The sequence below is a fragment of the Pyrgilauda ruficollis genome, unplaced genomic scaffold (assembly GCF_017590135.1).
Source record: "Pyrgilauda ruficollis isolate IOZ18807 unplaced genomic scaffold, ASM1759013v1 scaffold48, whole genome shotgun sequence".
In the NCBI taxonomy this organism is placed as follows: Eukaryota; Metazoa; Chordata; class Aves; order Passeriformes; family Passeridae; genus Pyrgilauda; species Pyrgilauda ruficollis.
This window is the reverse complement of record NW_024526377.1, coordinates 3,236,745-3,261,140: the sequence shown is the minus strand read 5'-3', so window position 1 is coordinate 3,261,140 and position 24,396 is coordinate 3,236,745. Positions and strand designations below refer to the sequence as shown.

The 24,396-nt window shown below is 51.1% G+C and overlaps 1 protein-coding gene across 1 annotated transcript in view; it reads right to left on the bottom strand.

The window, feature by feature from the left end:
- GRIK3 (glutamate ionotropic receptor kainate type subunit 3) overlaps nt 1-17,090 on the bottom strand; it is a 111,822-nt gene extending 94,732 nt beyond the window's left edge. Inside the window, exon 1 of the mRNA XM_041479292.1 lies at nt 16,761-17,090. Coding sequence (XP_041335226.1) covers nt 16,761-16,875 — 115 coding nt within the window. The 5' untranslated portion in view covers nt 16,876-17,090. The remainder of the gene's footprint in view (nt 1-16,760) is intronic.
- Nucleotides 17,091-24,396: the final 7,306 nt, after the last annotated feature.

The following is a 24,396-nucleotide window of genomic DNA, read 5'->3' as shown; positions in this document are numbered from 1 at the left end:
CAGCTGCACACAGATCCCCTTGTCCTTGTTCTACCAGTTCTCTGTGGGAGAAGGGTTTGGTTCACTCTGGGGGGCTGCACAGGCACCACAGTGAGGGCCTGGACAGTGACCCAGGGAGCAGGATCTCTTATCCTGCCTTCCTTGCACTGCACTGCAGGATCAGCCACACCATTAAGAGCTATATTTAAGCACTTGAATAAACAAGCTCCACTCCTGAAAGATTCAGACACGCCTCGTGGGGTCCCTGTGTTCCTCAGTTCTGAATCTCAGGCTGATAAATTAAGAGCAAAAGAATCACTTATACAAATTAACTTCATATCCCGCCACGGAGCGAGCACAAAGCTGTTGTCGCTTCTGATTTCAAACAGTCTTGAATTAAAGGGGGCTTGGGTTATTATTTTTTGTTTGAGAGAAGCAGAACAGCCACTTGGTGGGATGGCAAGCAGCTGGCTGCAGACAGATGTCTGAGAGCTCTTGCACAGAGCCAGCCCATGGCAGCCTGGCACAAGGCAGGGTAACCACACCAGCACCAGATTTGTGATTCCCAGCACGGCACCGTGTGCCAGATTTGTGATTCCCAGCACGGCACTGTGATTTATGATTCCCAGCATGGCACTGTGTGTGCCAGATTTACGATTCCCAGCTGTGGGAGAGGCCAGGGCAGAGCAGGGCAGACCATGTGCTGCTCAGGCACAGAGCAGGGTTCCCAAGGTTCCCAGGAACATCACGCAGCATTCTGGCCTTGGTGCACCTTCCAAGGCTGCCCTTCCACAGCAGAACTTGTGGCCAAAGCTGGAGGTGGCTCCTGCAGGCAGAGCCTGGTGCTGGTTCCCATGGCAGCGATGAAGCCAGGGCTGCTTCTGAAGAGCACCCTTGACCTGTGACATTCCAGTCCTGGGGAGCTCTGGGACCCAGAATCATAAAGTATCCACGGTCCAACCTCTCTCTCAGAGAGGAGGAGAAGATTGAAGCCATCCCATGTGGAGTGGGAGCGATCCCCAACAGCCTGAGAGCCCTGTGGGGTCATGACCCTGGTCATCCAACCCCACGTGGACCCAGCCCCACATGGATCCAGCCCCAAATGGACCCAGCTCCACATGGATCCAGCCCCAAATGGACCCAGCTCTACACAGAACTGGTCCCAAATGAACCCAACCCCAAATAGACCAGCCCCACACAGACCCAGTCCCACATGGAACCAGCCCCACACAGACCCAGCTCCAAATGGACCCAGCTCCACACAGAACCAGCCCCAAATGGACCCAGCCTCACACAGACCCAACCCCACACAGAACCAGCTCCACACAGACCCAACCCCAAATGGACCCAGCTCCACACAGAACAGGCCCCAAATGGACCCAGACTCATATGGACCAGTCCCACACAGACCCAGCCCCAAATGGACTAGCCCCAAATGGACCAGTCCCACACAGACCCACCCTCACACTGACCCAGTCCCACACAGAACCAGCCCCACACAGACCCAGCCCCAAATAGACCAGCCCCACACAGACCCAGCCTCACATGGAGCAGCTCCACGCTGCCACTGTGTCATTCCAGGATGTGCCTGGCACCCGCTGACAGGCAGAATCCTCCATCGTGTGGGTCTGGCTGAGGAGCCAAACAATTGGGAGCTCATTACAGCCTCCCTTTTAATTAAGTGTCTCAAATAGGATGTAATTGCAATGTAATAGCACACGCTATTGTACATTAGTTAAATACAAAGGGATTATTAAGAGTATGTTTTAAAGGCTTTCCAGTACTGGATTGAGTAAACAGTTGCTAAATTTCAATAAATAACTTTTAAAATCTACATTAAATAAGCAGTTAAGTGTATTTAGGATAGTCTTTTTTTTTTTTTTCCCAGAATTGCTCCAGCCAGAGAGTCCTGGGTTATAATCTCAGTATTTCACTGGTAATAGGGCTGTGCCTGCTCATATCTGTTTGTTCTGCCTCAAAGATCCTGCTGGGTGTGGCAAGCTCAGCTACTGACATCTGCAGGCTCTAAACCCTTCCCATTCCCACAGCCCAGAGGAGCTGGTAGTGTGCTCAGCCCTATTTTACAAGTACAGAATTAAGGCACAGAAGAGCAAAGTCATTTGTTCAAAGCCATGCAGGGAGTCTGTAATAGAGCAGAACAGGAGCCAGCAACAGATCAAAAACTATTTCTCTAAAAATAAGGCTTTGAAAATCCATAAAGGAAATGTGGCTCTAACAAAACGCTCTGTTACGATCAAAAATGCAATTAGTCATTACTGACTTTGATAATGAATGTACAAATGTCCCACGACCCCCAAAATCTAACAAACATCTCCATCCATTTGCTACTCGTGCCCAGGGGATGCCAGCTGGACTGACAACAGTGGGTGGGCACTGAGTGATCCCTGGGGGCAGCTCTTGCCTCTATTGCACCAGAAAAGTCTGTCCAAGGTTGCACATCACAAAAAAAAGAGCTGTCATCACCCTGGTTTTAGGGTTCAGGAACACACAGTCACAGAATGATTATATGCAGGTGCTTTTATTAAAGAGCTCTGGGTGTCAGGGGTACACAGACCCAAATCTGACTCTGACATGGGTTCAGGCTGAACATATTTTATATTCTATCATTCTATAAGTTACATATTAATTATTAAACTTACATTGTTCTGTTGTATACATTGATTTCGTCCAAGCACGGGTTTCTCGTGATCCCCCTCAAACCTTTGAACATAGTTTCTCATGATTCTTCTTATGATTAAACAATAATTACATCTAATTATTAAGGAACCATCGCATCTAACAATCATATCATTTATCATACACTGGTTACACAGGTGCAGTTTCACATAATCTAGCAAACACAAGGTCTAACATTTCCCAGGGCCTACCTTTAACGTTTTCCCAGGGCCTACTAAGCCTAACTTTCTTTCTAACTCCCCGAATTTTCTATGGTTTTAAAATCTTTTACTCTCACTGGGAGCCACGGCGAGGAATAATCTAGTGCTCCCTTGACCTTTGTAAGGCTGATGTTGAGCTCCCTGCTGCTCCCTGCAGCCGGGGTGAACACATCCCCAGGAGGAGTGGGTGAAAGCACAGAGGCCCTGGTGACACCTGGGGGACACATCGGGGGCACAGCTGAACAACTCAGCCTGGCTGGCAGGGTGGGAGCAGCAGCAGCCATGGCTGCACCTGTGATGGGGTTCTGGGGTCGAGATGACCCCAAGGTGTTAGGAAGTTTTTTTCTCCCAGCCCTGCAACCAAAGAAGAAGTGGAGATTCATTGATTCTGCTTTTCAAGGTTGTTTATTTCTCCTTATCTGTATCACACAAAGTTGACAACTTTTTCCATGGACTAAAATCAAAGGCACAGGTGTTTTTGACTCCGTGCCAAGGTCTCTGAGCCCCTTGCCAGGGTCTCAAATCACCCAGGACAGTCAGAGGAATGTCCTGGGCTCTGAAACACCTGAGGCTCTGGCACAGGGACCCCTCAGTGATGCTGGAAAAGCCACCCTGTGCCAGGGGCTGGGACAGCTCCACTGCCCTGGAGGGCTCCAGGGTGGCTCAGCAAGGGCAACCAGCCCTGGGAGATGGAAGTGTGAAAAATGCATATTTAATGATCGAGTTTTTGCAAATATTCAAATGAATATTATATGTGTTATGTAAGAAAGTGATGATGTATTAATTTTTTAAAGTGTGTGTTAAATATAATTTTAGGTTATAACATAATGTTAAAATAGAAACTATGTATGTGGGATTTTTTTTTTAAAGAACAAATGAGGTACCCACACCAGAAAACAGGCACAGGACACCTAAATCTTTCAGAGAAAAATAATTTATTGCTCTTTTATCAAAAGAAATTAACTTCTTCCTGCCTTGCTCAGCCCTGGAGAAGAGGAAGAAGTTGACATTGACCAGACAGAATCCTTTGTTTGAATGGAATTTATGCATCATGGATGAGGTGTATGATTATGCAACAGGCTATGGCATTTAAGGGTTAATCCTCTGTTAACCATATCCTTTTTCAGGCTTATTTTGCCCAGAAAGAGGCACCCAGATTGTCCATAACTCTTTGTTTTTATTGTCTTTTACAGTCCTAATCTTAATTGTCCAAATTTTTATTACTCTAATTATAATACTATTTTTATAAGCATTTTATTACTATTAAACTTTTAAAATTCTGAATACAAGCGATTGGCATTTTTCACAGGAGCCACCGGGCAGGAGCCCCTGCACCAGCCAGCCCTACTGGGGAGGCCAAAACCTCTCTAAAACCTTGCCCCTGCTCCCAGCTCCTTGTGCAGAGCTTCCTGCTGCTGCTTCCCCCCTGGAAAGCAGAAATGCTCCTTTCAGAAGTGTCACCTCCCCTGCTGCACGCTGCTGAACAGGTAACACTAATGAAGGAGCCCAGAAGTCGGAACTCTTCAAGCAAGTGCTCTGAAAAATTAATGAGGAGCTGCAGAAGAACATAAATAATCCGTGCTCCCCATTAGAGGTGGTTAGCACCTTTACAGTGATCCAAGGAAAACCTGCCCAGGCACCACCTTTCTCCTTTGGAATCACTGTCCTGTAGATTTTGTCAGCTGGAGTCAAAGGACTGTTAACCCTTTAACACCTGAGCTACTTTGAAATAATTATTGTTAATCTAAATCAAAAGTGACAGCTTAACTGGTGGCAGAAATGGCTATATATAAACCAAAACGAAGTTGCATGGCCTCAGAGGAAAAATCATTAGCTCCCTGGTGGGTTTACAAGTAATTTGCCAGCAATAAAAATGCAAAAACACATTTTGGTGTGCAATGATCATAAATAATCCTTGGACAAGATTTCTTTCTAGGACTCAAAAGTCCACTCCCTTAATGGCAAGTTTTATTACCCTGGTTTCCCTGTGTTCTGTTACAAAATGTTGCTGTCAGAACAATTTACGAATTACAGCCCTGTTGGTATCAACTTCCATAATTCATATGGAAATTGGTTTCCCCACAAACACTCACAGAGCACAAAGAGTCGTGTAACCACATAGAACGACCTTAATAACACAGAATATAGAGACCAGGTGCCTGGGCCAGCATTAAATATTGCCATGGGCACCAGGCTGGGGGGAAACTTCCCTTTAAATCATGTGCACGTGGTGGTGGGGTCAGTGTGGGTGCTCAGAGTGTCACCAGTGCTGTCACCCAGGCTGGTGGCACCTCCCAGCATCTTTAGGAAGCCAGGAACGTTCTGGGGGTTCTGTTCCCAAGTGAAAATCTCATCCAGCTGCTGGAAACTGAATTTTCTTAAAATTCAGCATTTTCTTAAAATACCAGGAAGTACAGCTTGTTCAGGATTTCAGCTGTGTTCATCTCTTCCCTCCACTTTTGAGGCTTGGGGATGAGGAGGGGAGTTCAGCATCTGAGCTGAAAGTCACAGAGGGAGTGGCTGTGCCAGGGGCACCAACTCTGTGTGTGTGTGATCCTTGGAGCAGGAAAGAAAAGGGAGTGACAGTCAGTTAGGTGGGAATTGCCTCGGAAAAATTCTGAAGTAAATGCAAATCCAAAGTGTAAAGAGGGAGATCTGCAGCTCAGGCTGGATTTTGGGTGCCGTGTGCCAATTGCTCTCCCTTCAGCTGGAGGAAATGGATGCAGCCACTGAAATTGCCACATTTCATAGATGAATTTGCACTGCAGAAAAGAAAAGCACTCAAATAGAAACCACTGCATTAATGTCTAAGAAAATTAAGTAAAGATGGTTCTGACTATTTTATTTACTGATCCTTTATAAATAGATGGGCACACATCCAAAGTCAGTTCTGGCTATTGGAATGCACCACAGGGTAGAAGTAGCTGCTCAAAGAACTGAGAATTTCTTGTATGCAACACCTTATTTGTAACTTTAACCTAAGGGAAATTTGGTAAACTGTGCAGGGACAAGCCCTGCATTTTAAAAAATATTATCAGCTTCATCTAAGATTTTGCAACCCCCGTTCTAGACAACCCTTTTGCTGTGATGTAGATGAATAGGAGAGAAAACTGCAGATCCTATTTCCATTCAATTATTATGAGCCAAGCTGAGATGCCACCCTGAAGCAAAACATCCAGGGTCTTACTTTGAATTTTGTCTAAGCAAAGATGACAAAAACTGCTTTTGCAGAAATAAAAATTTGCAAGAAGAAAGGTGCATAAAATGAGGAAGAAAATGGTTTTCTTTCCCTATAAAGAAAGAGCAGGTCCTTAAGATTTTATAGACCAGAGATTTAAACCAAGAACACCCTTTTTACAGGTCCCTGGTTCAGCTTAAAATGGTAATGGCATTGCTGCTGAAAGAAACGGCACCTGGAGCTGCAGGAGGTGCTGGGCTCTGCAGAACTGCTTGGATGGGAGGGACGTGGATTCTGAGGATTCTCTGCAGCTTCTTCTCCCCTCCTCCCGTCCCAGGGACATTCTGGAGAGCTGCTGTCACCATGGGAAGCAGGACAGCAGCCACCAGCTCCTACTCCTGGGAGTTCCATGGGGCTCTGCCACACCACGAGGTTTTCAGTTCTCAACTTTTGATGAGATGCTTCAAATCAGGAAAATCTCTGTGCCAGACAGTTAAAACTGAAAGGAATTAAAGCAAAATCTTTTCCTGCACAGAAAGTACCTAACATGTGGCAATAGCAAAATCATCAGTGTTTCTGCCATCGTAAGCCCAAAAAACAAATTGGATTTTGAACGAAGCACATGGGACAGTGACCTTTGTGTACAACTTATCTTGGCCTCTGAAAATAATGGCATTTTGTCTCCAGTTCTACTGCTAATCGCAAATGCTGAATTCTGAATATTCACATTGAGAGGGATTCAGGGATTGATTGTTTCAGAAATCTGAATGCCCTGAGAAGCTCCTCTCCTGCAGGAACAGCGTTAGCTGAAGTTCCCAGACCTGTTCTCAGAACAGCCCGAACCCCAGCAGTGAACACCCAGACTGTGGGAGGCTGAGCCCAGGCTCCTCTTTCCCAGCTAAACCACCCATAAGCTCCAGACTTGGCAGCTGTGACTCCTCTTACTCCCTCCTACAGTTCCTTCCCTAGCTCAGCCCTTTCCCAACTCACAGAGGACAGAAACGTCAAATTCCACGTAGCCCAGTTGTGAAAAACATGTATTATATGACTGGCTTTTTGCAAATACTAAAATAAATATTATATGTGTTATGTTAGAAAGTTATGCTGTACTAATCCTTTTAAGTGGTGTGTTAAATATAGTTTTAGGCTACAACATAATATTAAAATAGAAACTATGAGACGTAAGATGCTTTTCTAACTAGCTCAAGGGATGGATAAGATAATCAAGAAATTCTTCACACAGAGATAACAGCAACAAGACACTAAAATCCCAAGAGAAAAAATATTGCAAGAAGAACCAGGCTCCTTCTACCTCCTTTCAGACTCCACAGAGCCAAACCATGACTTACAAGATGAAGGGGCATGGAAATAAACAGAAAAATCCCCAGTTTGAAAGGAATGTTTGCATCATGTATGAGATATATGAATATGCAACAGGCTATTGCTTTTAAGGGTTAATCCTTTGTTAGAGAGCCATGCTTTTTCTGAGGAAAACATCCAAAGGTTCATAATTCTTTGCTTTTTTATCGTCCTTTATTGTCCTAACTCTGACTGTCCAAATTCTTATTGCTCTAATTTTTATATATACACATATATTAAAAATATTTTATTTATATATTTATATAATATAATGTATATTTTTTATTTATTTATTTTTTATTATTTTTATAGCCATTTTATTACTATTAAACTTTTAAAATTTTAAACCAAGTGATTGGTGTTTTTCACACCCGTCCTTGAGCTGTACCAGTGTACCACCCCAGCCATGGGGAATCACACCCCACCTGGGCTGAGCCCCCTGTGCTGGGCCAGGACACAGCTCCAAGCCAGGGCAGAGACCCCAAAGCAGATTAAGAGCAGTTAAAGCAGCCAATAATGCAGAGCAGAGCAGAGACCAGAGCACGAGTGACCTGAAGCATGATTTGCAGTGAATGTCTTTTCCTCTCATAAATAGGAGAGACACAGTGGGACGATTATCCACCCAGATTTATCTCCTCAGCTCTGTGTATATCCTTCTGCGCTTAAAAATGTCTCACTGCCCTTTGCGTTATTGCATTGCCCTTTACATTCATAGCACATAAACCTCTCAAGTACCGTAAAACTTACAAGGTGTAATATAACGTTGGGGGGTTTCTTTTACACACCATAAACAGAAGTCACTGGGAAAGGAAAGGAGCAAAGAAAGGGAGACATTACTTGGCCTGACAACAGTACAGGAGGAAAATATATATACAAGTATACATATATACACTTAAAATCCCGAGCTGGATTGATTATCTGGCGTTGATGGATCACCTGAATGTGTTACGTAGATAAGGAAATTGATTGTTCAATAAATCACTGTCTGTGCTAAGAATGCAGTGTTAAAAAAGAAAGGGAAAATATTATAAATCTGTCTCGCACAGGCAAAGAAAAAGCTTAAGCTGTTAAGGCTAATCATGATGCACCTTTTGCTGCACATCTGATAAAAGAATATCATCTGGGAGTTCTGCAGTGCTAAAGGACTGGTGTCTGTCCCAAGGCTCTGTAGGGAGGGAGCCTCCCTGGCATGGCTGAGGGGCTGTTCCTCGTGCTAGCAGTGGGTGGGTGATCTGACAGAGCCCCAGGGGTACATCAGCCCCATCCCTGGAGGTGTCCAAGGCCAGGCTGGACAGGGCTTGGAACAGACTGGGACAGTGGAAGGTGTCCTTGCCCATGGCAGGGGGGTGGAATGAGCTGAGCTTTGATGTCCCTTCCAGCCCAAAGCATTCTGAGATTCTATGACATCCAGCCTTGTCTCCTCTGCTGAGCGGGTGCCGTGGCTGTTTGTTCCATTCAGAAGAGAATCCACCCTGTTCCCAACACAAAACTTCTGCTGCAGCAGGAAAATCTCCCTCAGCCCAAGCACCCAGGCAGGGACGGTGTCTCACAGGGGGTGGAATTTAAAATCACTGCGGTGACTTCCCTCAGAGTGCTTTGAATTCACTGCAGAACTAACCAACAAGTCTAACACCTCAGTTCCCATAGACAGCCGTAACTCTGCTAAATTTGAGGGTTATAGCAGATTTTATTTACTGTTCCATCCTGGGAGAAGAGTGCGAGCTGACAGCCATCTATTCATTAGAGTGGGGGGAAGCCGCCCACGGCGACGCCGGCTCTCTCCCTGTACACTTCCACAGCTCTAATCAAGTTTGGGTTCTGCAGTACCAGCTCTGTTATTTTAGGAATGAGGTACGTTCCTACTCACCTGGGAGCTGGTGAGTTCAGAGATCTGGGCTGTTCACCCCCAGGTCCCCACTGGAACAAAGGACATGCCGCAACCATCAGATGTCATTACCAGCTAATGAGCGCCCAGTGGCCTTTGCCAGGGCAGTCTGTGGCCTCATCCCAGTCCTTACTGGAGGCAGGATACACCATTCCACACAGCTGGTGCTCCTGAAGCTTGCAGGTTCCAAGGATAAATTGGACTTTGTCTCAAAAGCCTGTGTAACACTGAGTGCTGCAGTGCCAGGAGAGCTGGGTACCCCTTAGAGGGGATCCCCAGTGCCCAATTTCCAGAGCAATGAGCAAAGTGCAAGGTCCAAATTCAAGAATTTGTCTGAACACTTATGTAATTTTAAGTCTGTTTTGTCTAAGCTTTTGGTTTATCTGTCTGTTTAAAAACTTCTCCAAACGTCCCCACACGGTCCGTGCCTTTTGAAGCCCAGTCCCTCCTGCTGCTTTCCAGGTCACACTGCTGTGCTGAATGTCCCAGGCACAACGAGCTGATACAGAATGTGCCAGTTGTTCCCTCACTACTTCCCACTTCTGATTTTTATTCTCTGAATCCGACCCCACACACGGGAGTGCAGTTTGTTGGCTGGGGACACAGCAGAAAAGCTGAAGTCTTACAAGGTCCCTGGACTAAAGTATGAAATAATACAGATACTGTGTGGTGCCCAAGGCTGGTGTCTGCTCTCATCTCTTCCTGCCAGTGCTGCAGAGCTGAGCAGCGTGGGGGAAGCTCAGAGCAGCTCTGGGGTTGCCTCTGACGCAGGGGTACCCCACGCTCTCCTCAGCCGTTTGCAGCTGAACCACGTTTTCCTGATGATCTTCCCTGCCAGAAATAACAGAGCAGTCACAAATTTGTGTGTTCATGCTCAGTGTCTCGCTGCAGATTTAAAGCACAAGGATCCAGGGAACGCTGGCATGGTGAGAGTGTCACAGTGCAAACCTGAGCAGTGAAGCTGTGCCTGCCCCGGGGGCAGCACAGCAAAGGGGGTTGAGAGGAGGCAGAAGGGGTTAAAAATGCAACCACAAAGAAAAGCTGGTGCAGGAGCAATGACAAAGCAATGAGCTGAGCCCTCCACCTGCTTTAAGAGCTCTCGCTTGTGCTAAGGACCTGCATTTATTTTAGTCTTTATTACAAGTGGTAAATAGCAGCACATCATCCCTGTTTTCACTGTCAATAACACTAATCAATGGATCAATGCATGAGCCCCCCTCCCATTTAAATCCCCTCTGCACCGGCCCACACTGCGACAATCCCTGCCTGGCAAACCGAGCTGGATTCTCTAAGGGGCACAGCACTCCTGTTCCACATCTATTCCTGCCGTAGAGCAGCTCTTATCCTCTCGTTCAGCCCTCAGCTCCTCTCACCATTTGCCTCTCTCCCCCCTCGCCCATGGCTCTGGTGCTTTCAACTTGCTATCTGCCTTTCCCAGAGACTTCCACGCCCGTTCTCTGCTGTGCACAGGGAACAGACCAGACAGCACCGCCGTAAAGCTGCAGCCGAGAGGAGGGGAAGGAGATGGCGAAACTGGGGAGACACACATTACACTGGATTAGGAGGCTTAATGCTGGCTACAAACACCGCGCCGGGCGGATTTGCCACCGTGTCTCCTCCACGAGAGACTCCAGCACCGCAGCTCTGCTGGCACAGCTCCGGAGATCCCTCTGCCCCGGGGAGAAGAGACTCCAGCATCTCCACAGCTCCGTGCGAGCGCTGGAGATCTGCTCTGCCCCGGGAGGGGACTCCAGCATCTCCAGCATCTCTGCTGGCCCAGCTCGGTGCCGGCGCTGGAGATCCGCTCTGCCCCGGGAGCAGGGTGCGGGAGCCGCGGCGGGGCACTGCCCTCTGCCGATGCGGGGCCCGGCTGGGCGCCAGCGCATATCGCGACAGCAGCGCTAATTCCGTCAGGAGCACTGGGTTTCCGTCAGGAGCGCTAATTCCCTGGAAGTGCTGCTCTGTACCCAAGAGCGCCTCATTGCCCGGGAGAAGGGAGCCAGCTCTGCCGGAGGCAGAATGAGTTCAGTGTCGCTCCGTGCGGGCTGTGCCGGGCAGGCTCCACAGGAACCTCCTCCCAGCATCAGCCTCTGCTCGGGTTCATTAATGAAAACACCCGAGATGCAGACATTCGGGTCATAGAGGAGGATTTGCATCTGCTGGTGGTAAAACCAGAGGTGACACTGCAGCACGAGAGGAGGTGCCATGCCACAGGAGTGTGTCAGTGTGTCCCAGAGTGTGTCACTGTGTCCTGGTGTGTGTCAGTGTGTCCCAGAGTGTGTCACTGTGTCCTGGTGTGTGTCAGTGTGTCCCAGTGTGTGTCACGGTGTCCTGGTGTGTGTCAGTGTGTCCCAGTGTGTGTCAGTGTGTCTGGTGTGTGTCAGTGTGTCCTGGTGTGTGTCAGTGTGTCCCAGTGTGTGTCAGTGTGTCTGGTGTGTGTCAGTGTGTCCTGGTGTGTGTCACTGTGTCCTGGTGTGTGTCACGGTGTCCTGGTGTGTGTCACGGTGTCCCAGGGTGTGTCAGGGTATCCCGGTGTGTGTCACCGTGTCCCAGTGTCAGGAGATGTGCAGCCACCTCTCTCCATGCACAACCAGCCCTCCAAGGCTCCCTCAGCCCTCAAGCCGTGCCCACACCCTGCTGCCCCCAGCCCGAGGGTGTCCAAGTGCCCCGAGGCACCAGCCCAGCACGGTGCTGTCTGCTTTGGTGTCTCTCCTGCCTCGTGATAAATGAGAGTCTATTCTTTTCTGCTATGTGGTTTGATCTTAATTTCCTGTATGAAGTTCTCGAGAGAATGCCAAGATCAAATAATTAGACTGTTCTGCGATAAAGAGTTAACATTGTTATTCAAATGTATTCAGAATTCATTTACCACCAAACAATTTACACTGCCGCCCTCCTATCCTACTGAAATTACCAGAATGTGTTATCTGACACACAAAGCGTCTCGTGACCTGAAATAACTTTATCAACCATGAAATGCCTGAGCAGTGGGTGCACGGTCACAGAAATGCCCAGGGGAATGCAGGAGAAGCTACAAAGGCAATAAATGATTTAAAACCACCCTGGTGCCATCTCCTGCCAGCCTCCCCAGAGAACACTGGCCACTCTGGTCACCAGGCACGACCTGAGCAGAAAAACCCTGGAGCTGCCTTGCTGAGGACTCCCACTCCAGCATTCATGTCCCCCATGGCTGTGCAGCTCCCAGCCCTTGGGCGCTGCCTTTTCAGCCTGGAAAAGCCTGTTTCTGCTTTATTTTTAAAAATACAACTTCATTTGCAGAGTGTGGGAAGGTGGTTTCAAAATAAAATTCCTGACAGGCATAATAAGCCTCAGAAAAGCCAATCACAGAGAGCAGGATAATTATCCACAGAATTTGTTTTCTATGTATTTGTGTAAATAATCAATGATATTTTTCTCACACGGATTCCAATTTGATTGTATTTTCTGTGTTACTTGCAAATCATACAAACAATCAATGCTCTGACCCCTTCTCTATGCAAACACAGCTTAGAGAGACACTACAAGAAATAAAATCCGATAAATTCCTCACGCAGGGTTGTTTGTTTAAAAGCTTTGCTGGAGACTGATCCTGCTCACAGCGACTTCAGAGATACAGGAGTGGGACTGTCACACATGCCTGAAGTGGGATTATTGCCACAAATATCAGCAGGAATAGAACCTCAGTGAAAAACCTGGCACAAAAGTGAGGACCCAGATGTGGAGGTGATGCCTTTTAAAATGCAGCAAGGAAAATGAACCCATTCCCTGGCCTGGCACACTCCTCCTGCAGAGGGGCACACAGCTGGGGCTGGGCTGACCCAGGGGTGGGCTGGGACCCTGCCTGTCCCCTTGCCCACAGAGGGGGCACATCAAGGGCATTACTGGCAGGAGTGGGGTGGCCAAGGGCAATGATGGCAGCAGGGCGGCGTGGTGTCACCTTCTCAGCAGCACCTGAGTGCAAGCCCACTCAGGACCCCCCAAATCCAGCTCCTGTTGCCTGCCCAGTGCCAGGGGTCTGTTCTTGACAATTTACTGATCCCATCCCATTGGCATCCGATCCGCACGTGTGTGTCACTGACACACCATCCCTCAAAAGAGTCACTCAGAGGAATTCCTGATGATGCTTCAGCAAAGCAGAAGGCTGGAATGGGTCTGCTGGAGCCACCAGTCCTGCTCCAGCTGCGCTGCCCATCCCAGCCATCCCGCCCTGCTTTGTTAGGGACGGTGCCACCAGCTCTACAAAATGGCATCAGGCTCTGTCTGTGCGTTTAATCTGCTTTTTAATCCGAGTGTAGGTTAGCCAAATGGGCTCTCCACGGCCCCATAACACCTCGCTGGCACTCCTTTTAGCTGCGATGTTGCAAATGCTCAGCAGCTCGTGGTACCAGGTGTGATGTGCCGGAGCTCAGCCGCAGTGAGGGCGGGCAGCAGCGCAGGATCCCTCAGGGGGGTGAGCACGGGCAGCTCCTCACAGCAGCACCCTCCTCTGCCTCTGCTCCAGGGAACTCGGAGCTGAATTGAGCACTCGGGTGGTGTTTTCTGATACGGCTTTTTCAAATATTTAACAGATTGCGTAATAACCGAGCAGCTGTTGAATAAGCTTCAGATACCAACTCCTGCTTTAAAAAGCGCATCCTGTAACAAGGCACAGATTTTCTTTGTACGAGTGCATGTATAGATTATGTTTAGATGTGTAGATTAAATATTTATATTTTACTGGTGGGAGAAAGAGCGCTTTTGGCTTTTTCTTCCATTTCTTAGATATCTCTCCCTGTATTTATTTTAATAGTCAGCTTCACAGGGAAAAAAGAGAGCTTTGAGAAGTTACCTGCTTTCTCTCTGGTTTGATTTTCAGTGCTAAACCAATAGTTACTTAAGTGTTCTGCACTTCTCGGCATAACCTAATAATTAAAATAATTACTTGAAAGCCAGGGAAGCTTTGCACAAATTAATGCAGGGCAAGAAGCTGCAGTTTTTCAGTGGGCTGAAAAAGAGGTCACAAAATGATGCCAGTTTTAGCTGAGAGAGAAGGTAAACACAGATCTCCCTGCAGCCCCGATTAAAGCCTTTTTCTAATCTTTTAAGTTTCTTACTTTACTGATCAAGAAGGTGGCTCGATGAGGGGCTGACTGTTGTGGGATTTCTCAGCAGGTAAAGCAAGACCATTCCTGTGGAAGGCACGGCAGTGCTGGCAGTGGCACAGCTGTGCTCCTCCAGCGGGCAACCCTTCCTCCCTTCTTGCCCGCCTGCCTCCATCCCTCCATCCCTGCCTCCATCCCTCCCTCCCTGCCTCCATCCCTCCCTGCCTGACTCCATCCCTGCCTGCCTCCATCTCTCCCTCCCTGCCTCCATCCCTGCCTACCTGCCTCCATCCCTCCCTCCCTACCCGGTGAAAGGGAGCAGAGCTGCAGGAGACCCAAGTGCTTTTGTGGAGGGCTAGCAGCAATCTCTGCATTGAAATCTCCTCTGTCCTTTTGTGCAATTGCTTTGAGCCTAGAAAATCCATTTTCAGGACAACTGAGGCACTGAGAGTCGAGACTAAACATCTCCACAGAGCCCCCAGGGATAGTCCTGAGCCTGAATATCCCCCATGAGCCAGCCGAGCGTTCCCTGGAGTCTCAGCAGCCGCCAGCCCCAGCGGCCTCAGCCCGTTCCCCGCGAGCATCTGCCACAGCTGCAGCTGCCCCTCGCCGCCTCCTCGGAGCGCCAGCCTGGCAGCAGCCGGCTCTGGCCACCAAGAATCAGGCCCGCCGCTGCCAAGCCCAAAGCAGGAGGAGCTGCCAGCCCGGCAGCCCAGCTGCCACAGCCCCCGCACTCGGCTGTCGGTCCCAAAGGCGATCTGAGCCCTGGGACCTGCCGGGGAGGGGAAACTCCGCCACAGCACTGCGGTGCTCGCTGGGGACAGGCTGGTGACACACGGGGGGGCTCTCCCAGCAGGACACCTCCTCCCCGCTCCTGCAGTGGGACTGGCGAAGCCCAGCGCGCCCTGTCAGCAGCGACGGAGCTTTCCTGGGAGCGGGTTTGTGTGGCACAAAACATTTCCAGCTGTTCCAGGCGGAGGCTGAGCATACTAAACAGCTTGGCTCTGGTGAAAGTTCAGCAGCCGCCAGGGCCCCAGGCCCGGAGGCAGATCCATTAACCTTTTCCACCAATATTTCTGGCACCACAATGTGCACGGGATAACATCTGCCTGGAGTGCCCCATTCACGGAAGTCTGGGGGAGACCAGATGCTCACCCTGCAGGAATCAAGCCCTTGTCCATGAGATGATCTGGGCCATGCAGACACTTCAAGCCGTGCTGGAGGTGACAGTGTTTCACTTCAAAAAGCACCTATCCCTCAGGAGCAGCATTTTTCTCTTTCTGGCTTTCACATTGCTGCTGTGCAGTTGCACTAGCATAAGTAGGAACCTTTTTTTTTTTTTTTTTTTTTTTCCAGTTAAAATTATTCACAAATCTATTCCGTTTTCACTGGTTTTTCTGAGTTAAAATTTGAACCGTCAAAAGGCAGGTAAACCTGTCCTTGTAATTTTTAGTGGGCAGACAGCAAATCCCTGGGAATGTGTACCAATGGTAAAAGTGCATGGGATGTAACAGAAATCAGCGCCGTTCTTTACATGACATGATTAAAACAAGTATCTCGTTTAATTAGAAAAAGAAAGATCGCAGACTCATTCCCAGGATGTTATCTGTGCAATTACTTTATGTAACATTATTAAAAATTAATTTTCCCCAGAACCTCAGCAATTTAATGAAACACGCCTGGTCCTCAGCAGCAGCTGCAGCTGAGCCAGCCCACTGGCATCCTCCAGGCAGCGGGACTCGGTGCCGCGGGCCCCCCCGGGCTGTCTGTCCCTTGTTCTGGGCACATCCAGCCCTGGGTCAAAGCACCCCTGCACAGCACCCTATTGCCGCAGGCTCAACAGCCTTCCTCGCACCGGGTACCGCAGCCCTCCTCGTCACAAGCTCCGCATCCCCCCTCTCCGGGGGCTCGGCATCCCCCATCTCTGTGAACAAAAATCCTCCTTCTCCAGGGAATCAGCATCCCCCCTCTCCGGGTGCTCGGCATCCCCCATCTGGGGGCTCAGCATCCTCCCTCTCCAGAGGCAAAGCATTCTTCCTCTCCGAGAGCGAAGCGTCCCCCTTCCCCGGGGAATCAGCACCCCACTCTCCAGAGGGACAGCACTCTCCTCTCCTCTTCGCAAGGTGCCCAGCACCCCCCTCGCACCTCGCCCGGGGCGGCTGCTCGCACCGAGAGCGCTGCCCGCTCCGTTCCGGGACACAGCCCCCGCCTCGCCGCGCCGCCCCGGCACCGGCCAGGGCATCCTTCACCGGGGGAACCTCCGCCCCGGCACCGGACAGCGCATCCCGCAGCCCCGGGTACCGCATCCCCCGCCGCGGCCCCGGGCAGCGCTCTCTCCGCCCCGGCCCCGAAGTTCTCCCTCCGTCGCCGCCGGTCCTTACCGATCCGGATGACATGCGGCATCCCGTGCGAGCTCTGTCCCCAGAAGCCGCCGACCAGGAGCGCTGCCCAGTATTCCCAGAGGACGCGGCGAAGCGCCGGCCAGAGATGGGGCATCGTTGGGGAGGTCGCGGGCCGGCGCGGCCCTACGGCCCCAGGGCCAGCGGGGACGCGGGCGGCTGCTGCCCGGGGCTCAGGCGGAGCGGCCGCTCGGCGCCGGGGCCGGGCGGCTCATGGCACATCTTAGAGCGGCCGCGCCGGCCCGTCCCGCGGCAGCCACAGCTCCGGCCGCTCCTTTCCGCGCCGTGCCGAGCCGAGCCGAGCCGGGCCGTTCCGAGCCGTGCGGTGCCGGTGCCGGTCGGGCGGCACCTGCGGAGCCGGGGCTGCCGGTGCGCCCCAGGAGCGGCTCTGTCCCCTCCTACCGCTGATGCGCGGCTCGCGCAAAGCCCCGGAGTGGAGCGTGCACACACCGACACACTCACACCCCCTGACACACACCCCCGACACACACACACCCCGGCACACACCCGACACACACCCGACACGCTGACACGCCGCTGACACCCCGGCACCCGCCCGCTCCCCCGGGGCGAGGGCAGCGCCGGCGGCGGGCGCGGGGCGGGATGCCAAGGGGACCCTCGGCGGGCACCGCGGGGCGGGGGGAGATGGCGAAAGGGCCCCGGGGGTCCCGGCAGCGTCTCTGTTCCCTCTGCCCCCGACGGAGCCCTGTCACGCAGATGGCGGGGTGCCCGGTGTCCCCCAAGCGCTCGGGGGTCCCTTATGACCCCGGGGTCCCGGTGTCCTCGCCGGCGGGCGCCGGGAGAGGCCGGGGAGGGGGTTTGGGGCTGGGGCCGGCGTCCCGGGGGCGGGAGGGGCAGGGGCCGCTGCAGCAGGGCTACCGCGGCGGGCGCCCGGCCCGCGCTCCGCAGCCGGGAGTTTAATGACCTCGGTGACAGAGACAAAGGGCTGCCCGTGCAGCGGACCGGGAGCTGCTTTGTCAACGTGCTGGGCCAGGCTAGGGTGAATTTCTTTTTTTCTCATTTAAATAATTTGATCTATTCCATCATTTCCAATCGTTCCCATTTGCCAGCTGTCTGCTAACTCCAGCCTGGAACAGCTGAAGAGCAAATCTTTAATTTTCTTACAAACATACTATTACTCTGTATCGGCTCATCTTTTTAATTTTCCTTGCCAGCAGCAAGCTCGGCATCCTGAAATGCTGATCACCGTCCTGCACTCTGCTCCAGAGCCCCATCCCGGAGCAGCCTCCTGGAGCCGGGGTGTGTGGACTGGAGGAGAAACACTGCAAGTCATTATTGATCTACAACTCAAAGAGAAGTTGCTGCGTGTCGCCTCTGCCAGCAAACAGCGAGTGCGGGACCGCTGCGGGGAGGTGGACAGGCGGGGGACTCCCTGCGTGCCCACTGCAGTGGTGCCTGGGCTCTGGCTGATGGTACAGCAGCAGCAGTGGGGGATTGGCCGGGGAGTGTGACAGCCGTCATCAGCACGGGATCATAAGGAAAAGCTGGAAGAGTCTCTGGCTACACGGCCGGGGCAGGACCAGCCCCTCCCGGGGATGTTTCGGTGCCTCCCTGGGCCGTGGTGTGGCCGGTGCCTCGCTGGGAAGGTGCAGCTGAGCGTGGCCTGGGGTCTCAGCACTGTGTCTTACTCCTTCCTCTTCCTCGTCTTACTCCTTCCTCAGCCCCGAGGCAGAGGGGCTGCTCGGCCTCCTCCAGGCGCTGCCACAAGCTCGGTCTCAGAGGAGGGGGATTGTTGGTGTTGATTGTGGGCAGGGCCGAGGCTCCAGCTCCCAGCCCGAACCTCCCTGCCTGCGCTAAGACGGTTACAGAAAAGACTGGCTCGTGTTAAGGATATTTTTATCCCTCCTGACACCAACACGGATAAGATTTAGCAAAAGGGCATGGAAGAAAATTTCTTTAAATACTGCTTAAGTGAAGGACAGCTGTTTCTGTGAACTTGTTATAAAATTAAATGTCACAACCTGGTGACTCTTTGCACCTGCAGATAAAAAAGCCCCACAAAGCTATTGGGAGTGAGCAGGTAAAAAGGGCTGTTTCGGCTGTGGCTGTTCTTTGCTCTTTGCAGACTCCAGCACATGGAGTAGAGGTTTGATTTTGTGGAGCGTTTAAATTAAACTGTAGCTGGGAGGAAATATTCTGTTAGTTTGGAATGCTGCTTCCTGCCTTTCTGTCAGTACCAGGCACTGATAAGGCTCCAACCTCAGCTTCAGCCTCTGGATCCTACTGCAGAGCAGCACAAATAGTTTATTTTGTATTAAATTATTTGATTAGTGGCAGATGGGTGTGTAGAGGTCATGGACAGTCCTCATCTCCTGCACGTAGGTCAGAGAGGGCAGGACAGGAACAGCCCTGTATCAGAAATTACCACATCAGTCGAGCTTGGGCACAGGCAGAGGAGCACTCCAGGGCTGCTCGTGGGCTTTCATGGCTTCTCCTTCCCAAAGAAACCTGAGGTGTTCAGCAGAGCAGCTCACATGGCGGTGTCTCCCTCCCTTTGCATTCCCACATCCCCACACTCTCCCCAGCTTACCATGGCTGTGTCCCTCTCTTTGTGTTCCCACACTGTCCCCAGCCCACATGGCTGTGTCTCCCTTTGTACTCCCACATCCCCACACCATCCCTAACCCACCATTGCTATGTCTCCCTCTCTTTGTGTTCCCACACTGTCCCCAGCCCGTCCCTCTCATGCCACTTGGCAGTGCTCCTCTCTCTGGGCAGCACCCAGGGCATCCCAGGGCTGCTCTGTGGCAGGATTACAGAGAGGGCATTTTGGAAACTTCTCTTGGGTGTTGCACCATCGCTGCTTGGGGCTTTTTTTGCCCTATAAAAGACTCAATTTCACCTGCTGCCCATGGAGGGGCTGCAGACCTGTGAGCAATGACCTTCAGCAGCCAGGCCAGACTTCCCCTGGAGCCAGAGCCAGGTTGTGATGGACAATTACAGCACAGGCAGGATGGCTGGACAGAAGAAGGAAGAACCTGGAAGGCTGGTAGCGCTCTTCATGTGCCCAGAGCTCTGGCTCAGTGCTGCTGCACAGGTGAGTGCTGCCCAGTGGGATGCTGGCCTGGGGAGCAGGATTTACACCAGTCAGGACTTCCTTCAGGAATCCTTGGCTGTGCCTTGAGGACAATCAAAGGTAGCAGAAAGGCTTTGGCTTTGGATGACTTGTTACAGCGATGCTAAAAATACAAGATCTTTGCCCAGTTCATAAGTGCTGTGAAAATAGCTTTAATGTGGTAATTCATCATTTAAGAGTGTATCAATTAATGCAAACTTTGGTATATTTATAACTTGTGAACATAGTGTACCAGTGAGGAGAAGTTGATTCGTTATTTTGAGTTTGTTGAGAAGACATTTGGATGTTATTTTTTCATACTGCTGTTTTTACAATGAATATTTGTGGTATTTAGAGCTCCAGGTATTACACAGGTCAGATTCAAAATTGTGTACATCTTATGGGGGTTTTATAGACATAAAAAATTCGGTCCTCTCACCTACAAATAAAGCTGTGGGTTTATGGGTGTTCTCAAGACACTGATTTAAGACTTCTTATTTTTGAATATGAAAGGGAACCACTTGCAAAAGTGGAAAATAGTGTTGAGATTATTAATATCTAGAGGAAAATGCTGATTGACGAAATACATTTTCAAATCAGACTAATGCTTTAGAGCAGCAGCAGAACTATGAACCTGGCAGAAAGAGACATAAGCATTTCTATAGCTACAGCATTTTTCAATACTAATGAAGAAAAAGAGGCTTCTCTTTATTTCTGTAATGGTATCTAAACTGGTTCGTTGGAATTAGCTCCATCCTCATGTGTTTTGTTTAGATTTATATGCATCAGGTCTAATAGAACCACAATCAATCTGAGTTATGAGGCTCAGCGCTCGCATTACCGAGATTCATGTGCCGAAGTCGGCTCCTAAAACATCAGAGAGGGAATATACCTGGGAAACGTGGATTTCTGGGACTTGAGTGCCCTCTACTGAAACCGTCCCGGCTCCGGCCCTTCGCTCTGACACCCGCAGCTTGATTGATGGCTCGCTAAATTGAATTGAAGCCCGCGGTTCACAGATCCATTATGAAGGATCCCTCCTTTCCTTCCTCCCCGCACTCCAACTCTCCGGTTCATTCTGGCTCCTGCAGCTGTGCCACGGCAGGTTTGCTGGTTTAAATGGCAAGTTTCGATACTGTGAGGAGGATTCCTTGGGGTGTAGCCATCCGGGAGCTGTGCTGGCATTGAGGAGCGCTGAGGCTGAGCTGGGCTGGGCACGGCAGTGCCGCAGGAGAAGCTGGATTTGCCCGAGGAGTTTGGGTCTGCTCGGTGCCTCTTCTGGGAGAGGCTTTAACTCCGTGCCAGCAGCCGGGATGAGGGGACGCTGCCACCCACGCTCCAGCAGCTCCTGCAAAAGCAAACCCCAGCCATCCGCATTCGCCTCACTGCAATTTGTGTTGCATCTTGCTTGTTGTGGGGCGGAGGGAAGAGGGGAAAATTCCCACTTCTTTACTCGGCATTCCATCTGGAAGGGAGAGGCATTGTGTTCGTGCCTTGCCTGCAGCAGGGTTTGTGTGCTTGGGATGGAGGCAGGTGGGGCCGGGGCAGAGGGGAGTGCTGACAACTCGTGTGCTGTGCTGCTGGGCAGCTGATTCCAAAGTGGGGTGGTTTCCCGCTTTGGTTTTTGTGAGGTTTATTCTCTAATAAATTCCCGTGGTGAAGGTGTGGCTGCTCTGTCCGGGGTAGGAAATGTGGGGTTTCTGCAGTCTGTGCGCTGCTCGCGGAATTGTTGCTTCGCTACACTGCATATATTTGTGTTGGAACATACCGTGGTATAATAGCTGGTTTGAAATGTATCCAGTTCTGCTGAATACATTATTGTGAAAGTCAGGAGAACGCGCTGGGAGAACGCGAGCTCCTGTCAAACCCAGAGCAGCGACGCCCCACAGAAGCTGGGAGAGTGGGAAGGGGCTGGGAGCACTGCTGCGCTCCCTCCTTGGCTGGGCTGCCTGCCGGAGCTCAGAGCAGAGCCCCGCTGGGGCCCGTGTGCCTGAGCACATCAAAGGGCGCTCTCGGTGCTCTCAGATGCGGTTGGCATCACCCCTGCCGTGCAAATCCCACCCCGCAGCAGCGGGAGCCGGGACCTGCCGGCTCCCAGCACCGTCAGCTGCTCGCAGCCAGCAGAGCTGCTGGGAGCAGGTACGAGAGCTTGTCCCCAACGTCCCCAGGCTGGCAGGAGATGCGAATTGGCCCTTCCTTCCTTCCCGCGGTGGTGTTTGCAGCACCAGTTTCTTCCTCTGCCCTTTTCCAGCCGAGCAGAAATGGGGGTGAGACAAGGGCTGTGCTGGGAGTGCACAGTGACCCTTCAAACAATGGCCAGAGAGGTTCCCCGGACTTTCCTGCCTGGAGCTGGTGTGGCTGAGGCTAATGAAGCCTCTTTGAACGAGACAATAACAAAGGGTGTGAATCTTGTTATTATTTTAATCAGTTTTGCCGCAGTTTGCCCTGTCCCAGGGTGCCCTGCAGGCTCAGTGTCACACACCTGGCACAGACCCAGCAGGGTCTCTGCACCAGCAGCAGCACCCAGCCCTGGCACCAGGGATGCCAGACCTTGGGGGTCTGCCTGCTCCCACTGGCAGGGCACAGTGGGGCTGCGGGACCCTTGGGTGGCACGGGGAAATGGGAGTTTGGGAGATGGTTCAGCCCCCCTGGCTCTGGGGCAGCTCCACCCGTGCCAGCTCTTGCATGGATGCTGTGCAGCCAAACACTCACTGGGCACCCCTGGCAGGGCCCCTTTGGTCAGCCCCTGCCTTTGAGGGCATCTTGGTCTGAACCTGGTGCTCTGGGAGTCTGGACCAGACACTTCCCAATGGACAGAGCCACTCCAGGAAGGTGAGCAAGGGAGGCTGCAGAGACCTGCCTGGCCTTTTTGGATGTGATGTGTGGCTGTGAGCAAGGACAGAGCTGTCCTGGCACCTGAGAGGTGACAGATCCCCCGGGGCTTGTGGAATGGAGCCACGTGCATCCCGGCTGATTGTCAGCCTCGTGCAGCAGCAGCTGAATTTGTACAATTGCAGCGTGTCAAACGGGCTGAAAAGGGCAACAGGGAGCAAATGACTAAGTAAGACCAGTTCAAATTATTGTCTTTATCACCCCCTGCGTTCGTATCTGACAGAAGAAGCTGTTTTGGCCAGTTGGTTCCATCAAGGTCTCCTGTTTCTGGGCTACAAGATGATCTCTTTGAACTAGCTGAGTGAAAAATATATATTTGTGTCAGACAGCCTTTGCATGTGTTTTCCATCCTCTTTCTGCAGAGGCAGGAAATCATCTTTTTTCCTTTTTTTTTTTTCCCTTAAAAAAAAAGTCCTCTATCTTTAGGATTGGTGGGAGAAGCCATTTGCAACTGATGGGTGTAAATTATGCCTGCTTAGTCAGACAAGAAAATTAGAGACTGCAGCATTAGCCTCTGCTCGCTATTATCTTTGCATGGAACCAGTTTACAAAGAAACTTGGTATGCTCCATGGCATTCTGCTCCACTCTCACATGATTTGTGTGTGACCTGTCAGCCCCAGCACGTGTCCATTGTACACACCCAGCCAGGGCAGCTCCTTTTTCTCCTCAACAAAGGTACCAACTGGCAGAGCAGAAGGCTGGGCACCTGCCAGCCTGGCAGTGCACAGGGCTCTTTGCTCCCCACATGGTTAATTACCCATGCAAAGATTGGGAATGAGTGGTTAATAACTGTCCTGCCCGGATAATGAAATAGCAATTCCCAGTGTCCTGCCTGCTCCTGGCTGTGTCCCTGCTTCCTGCTGCAGTGGGCAGTGCCCGCAGCTCTGATGGGCAGCAGGGCTGGGGGTAGTGCAGAAAACCATCCTCAAATACAAATGTTTGGTTTTTCAGGCTTGTTTGTGTCCAGTGAAAGCAGTGTGCCTGCATGGAGGGAGAACCTCTCCATCAGCCACCACGGCCAGTTCCTCCCTCCCAGCTCTGATCCTGGGGTGTGAGGAGCTGTCCTGGATTGCCAAGCCAGTTGTATTCCATTTGCCATCTGGATGGCAGCTGTCTCCTGTTCAGTGGGCAGTTTTCCTTATCTCTTCCACAGCCACTCCTCCCTCCGGGGACATCTGCTGATAACAGGCTGTGGAATGTCCCTGCAGGGCTGATGAGAGCTACAGCATCCATGGGAGATGTGAGCCCAGGGGAGGAGCCCAGCATTCCTACCCGGATAGAATCTGAGATTCTGCAGCACCAGCACGGCTTCTCCCCTGCATTCCCAGAGGAACAGCAGCTGCCTCTTCCCCTGGAGCTTCAGAGGAAGACTCCAGCCTTGTGCAGGATCCCTGCTCCAGCAGAACCACAGCTGGCACTGCAGGAGGGCTGAGCCACAATTCCAGTGGGACTGCTGCCAGCACCCTGACCCACAGGGTGTCAGGCTGTGCTCTGACCCTGTCAGTGTTTTAGTTTACTGCATTATTTATTTTATCTTTTTATTTTCTTCCCTAATAAAGAACTGTTATTCCTGCTCCCATATTTTTGCCTGAGAGCCCCTTAATTTAAAATTTTTAGCAATTTGGAGGGGGGTTCACATTTTTCCATTT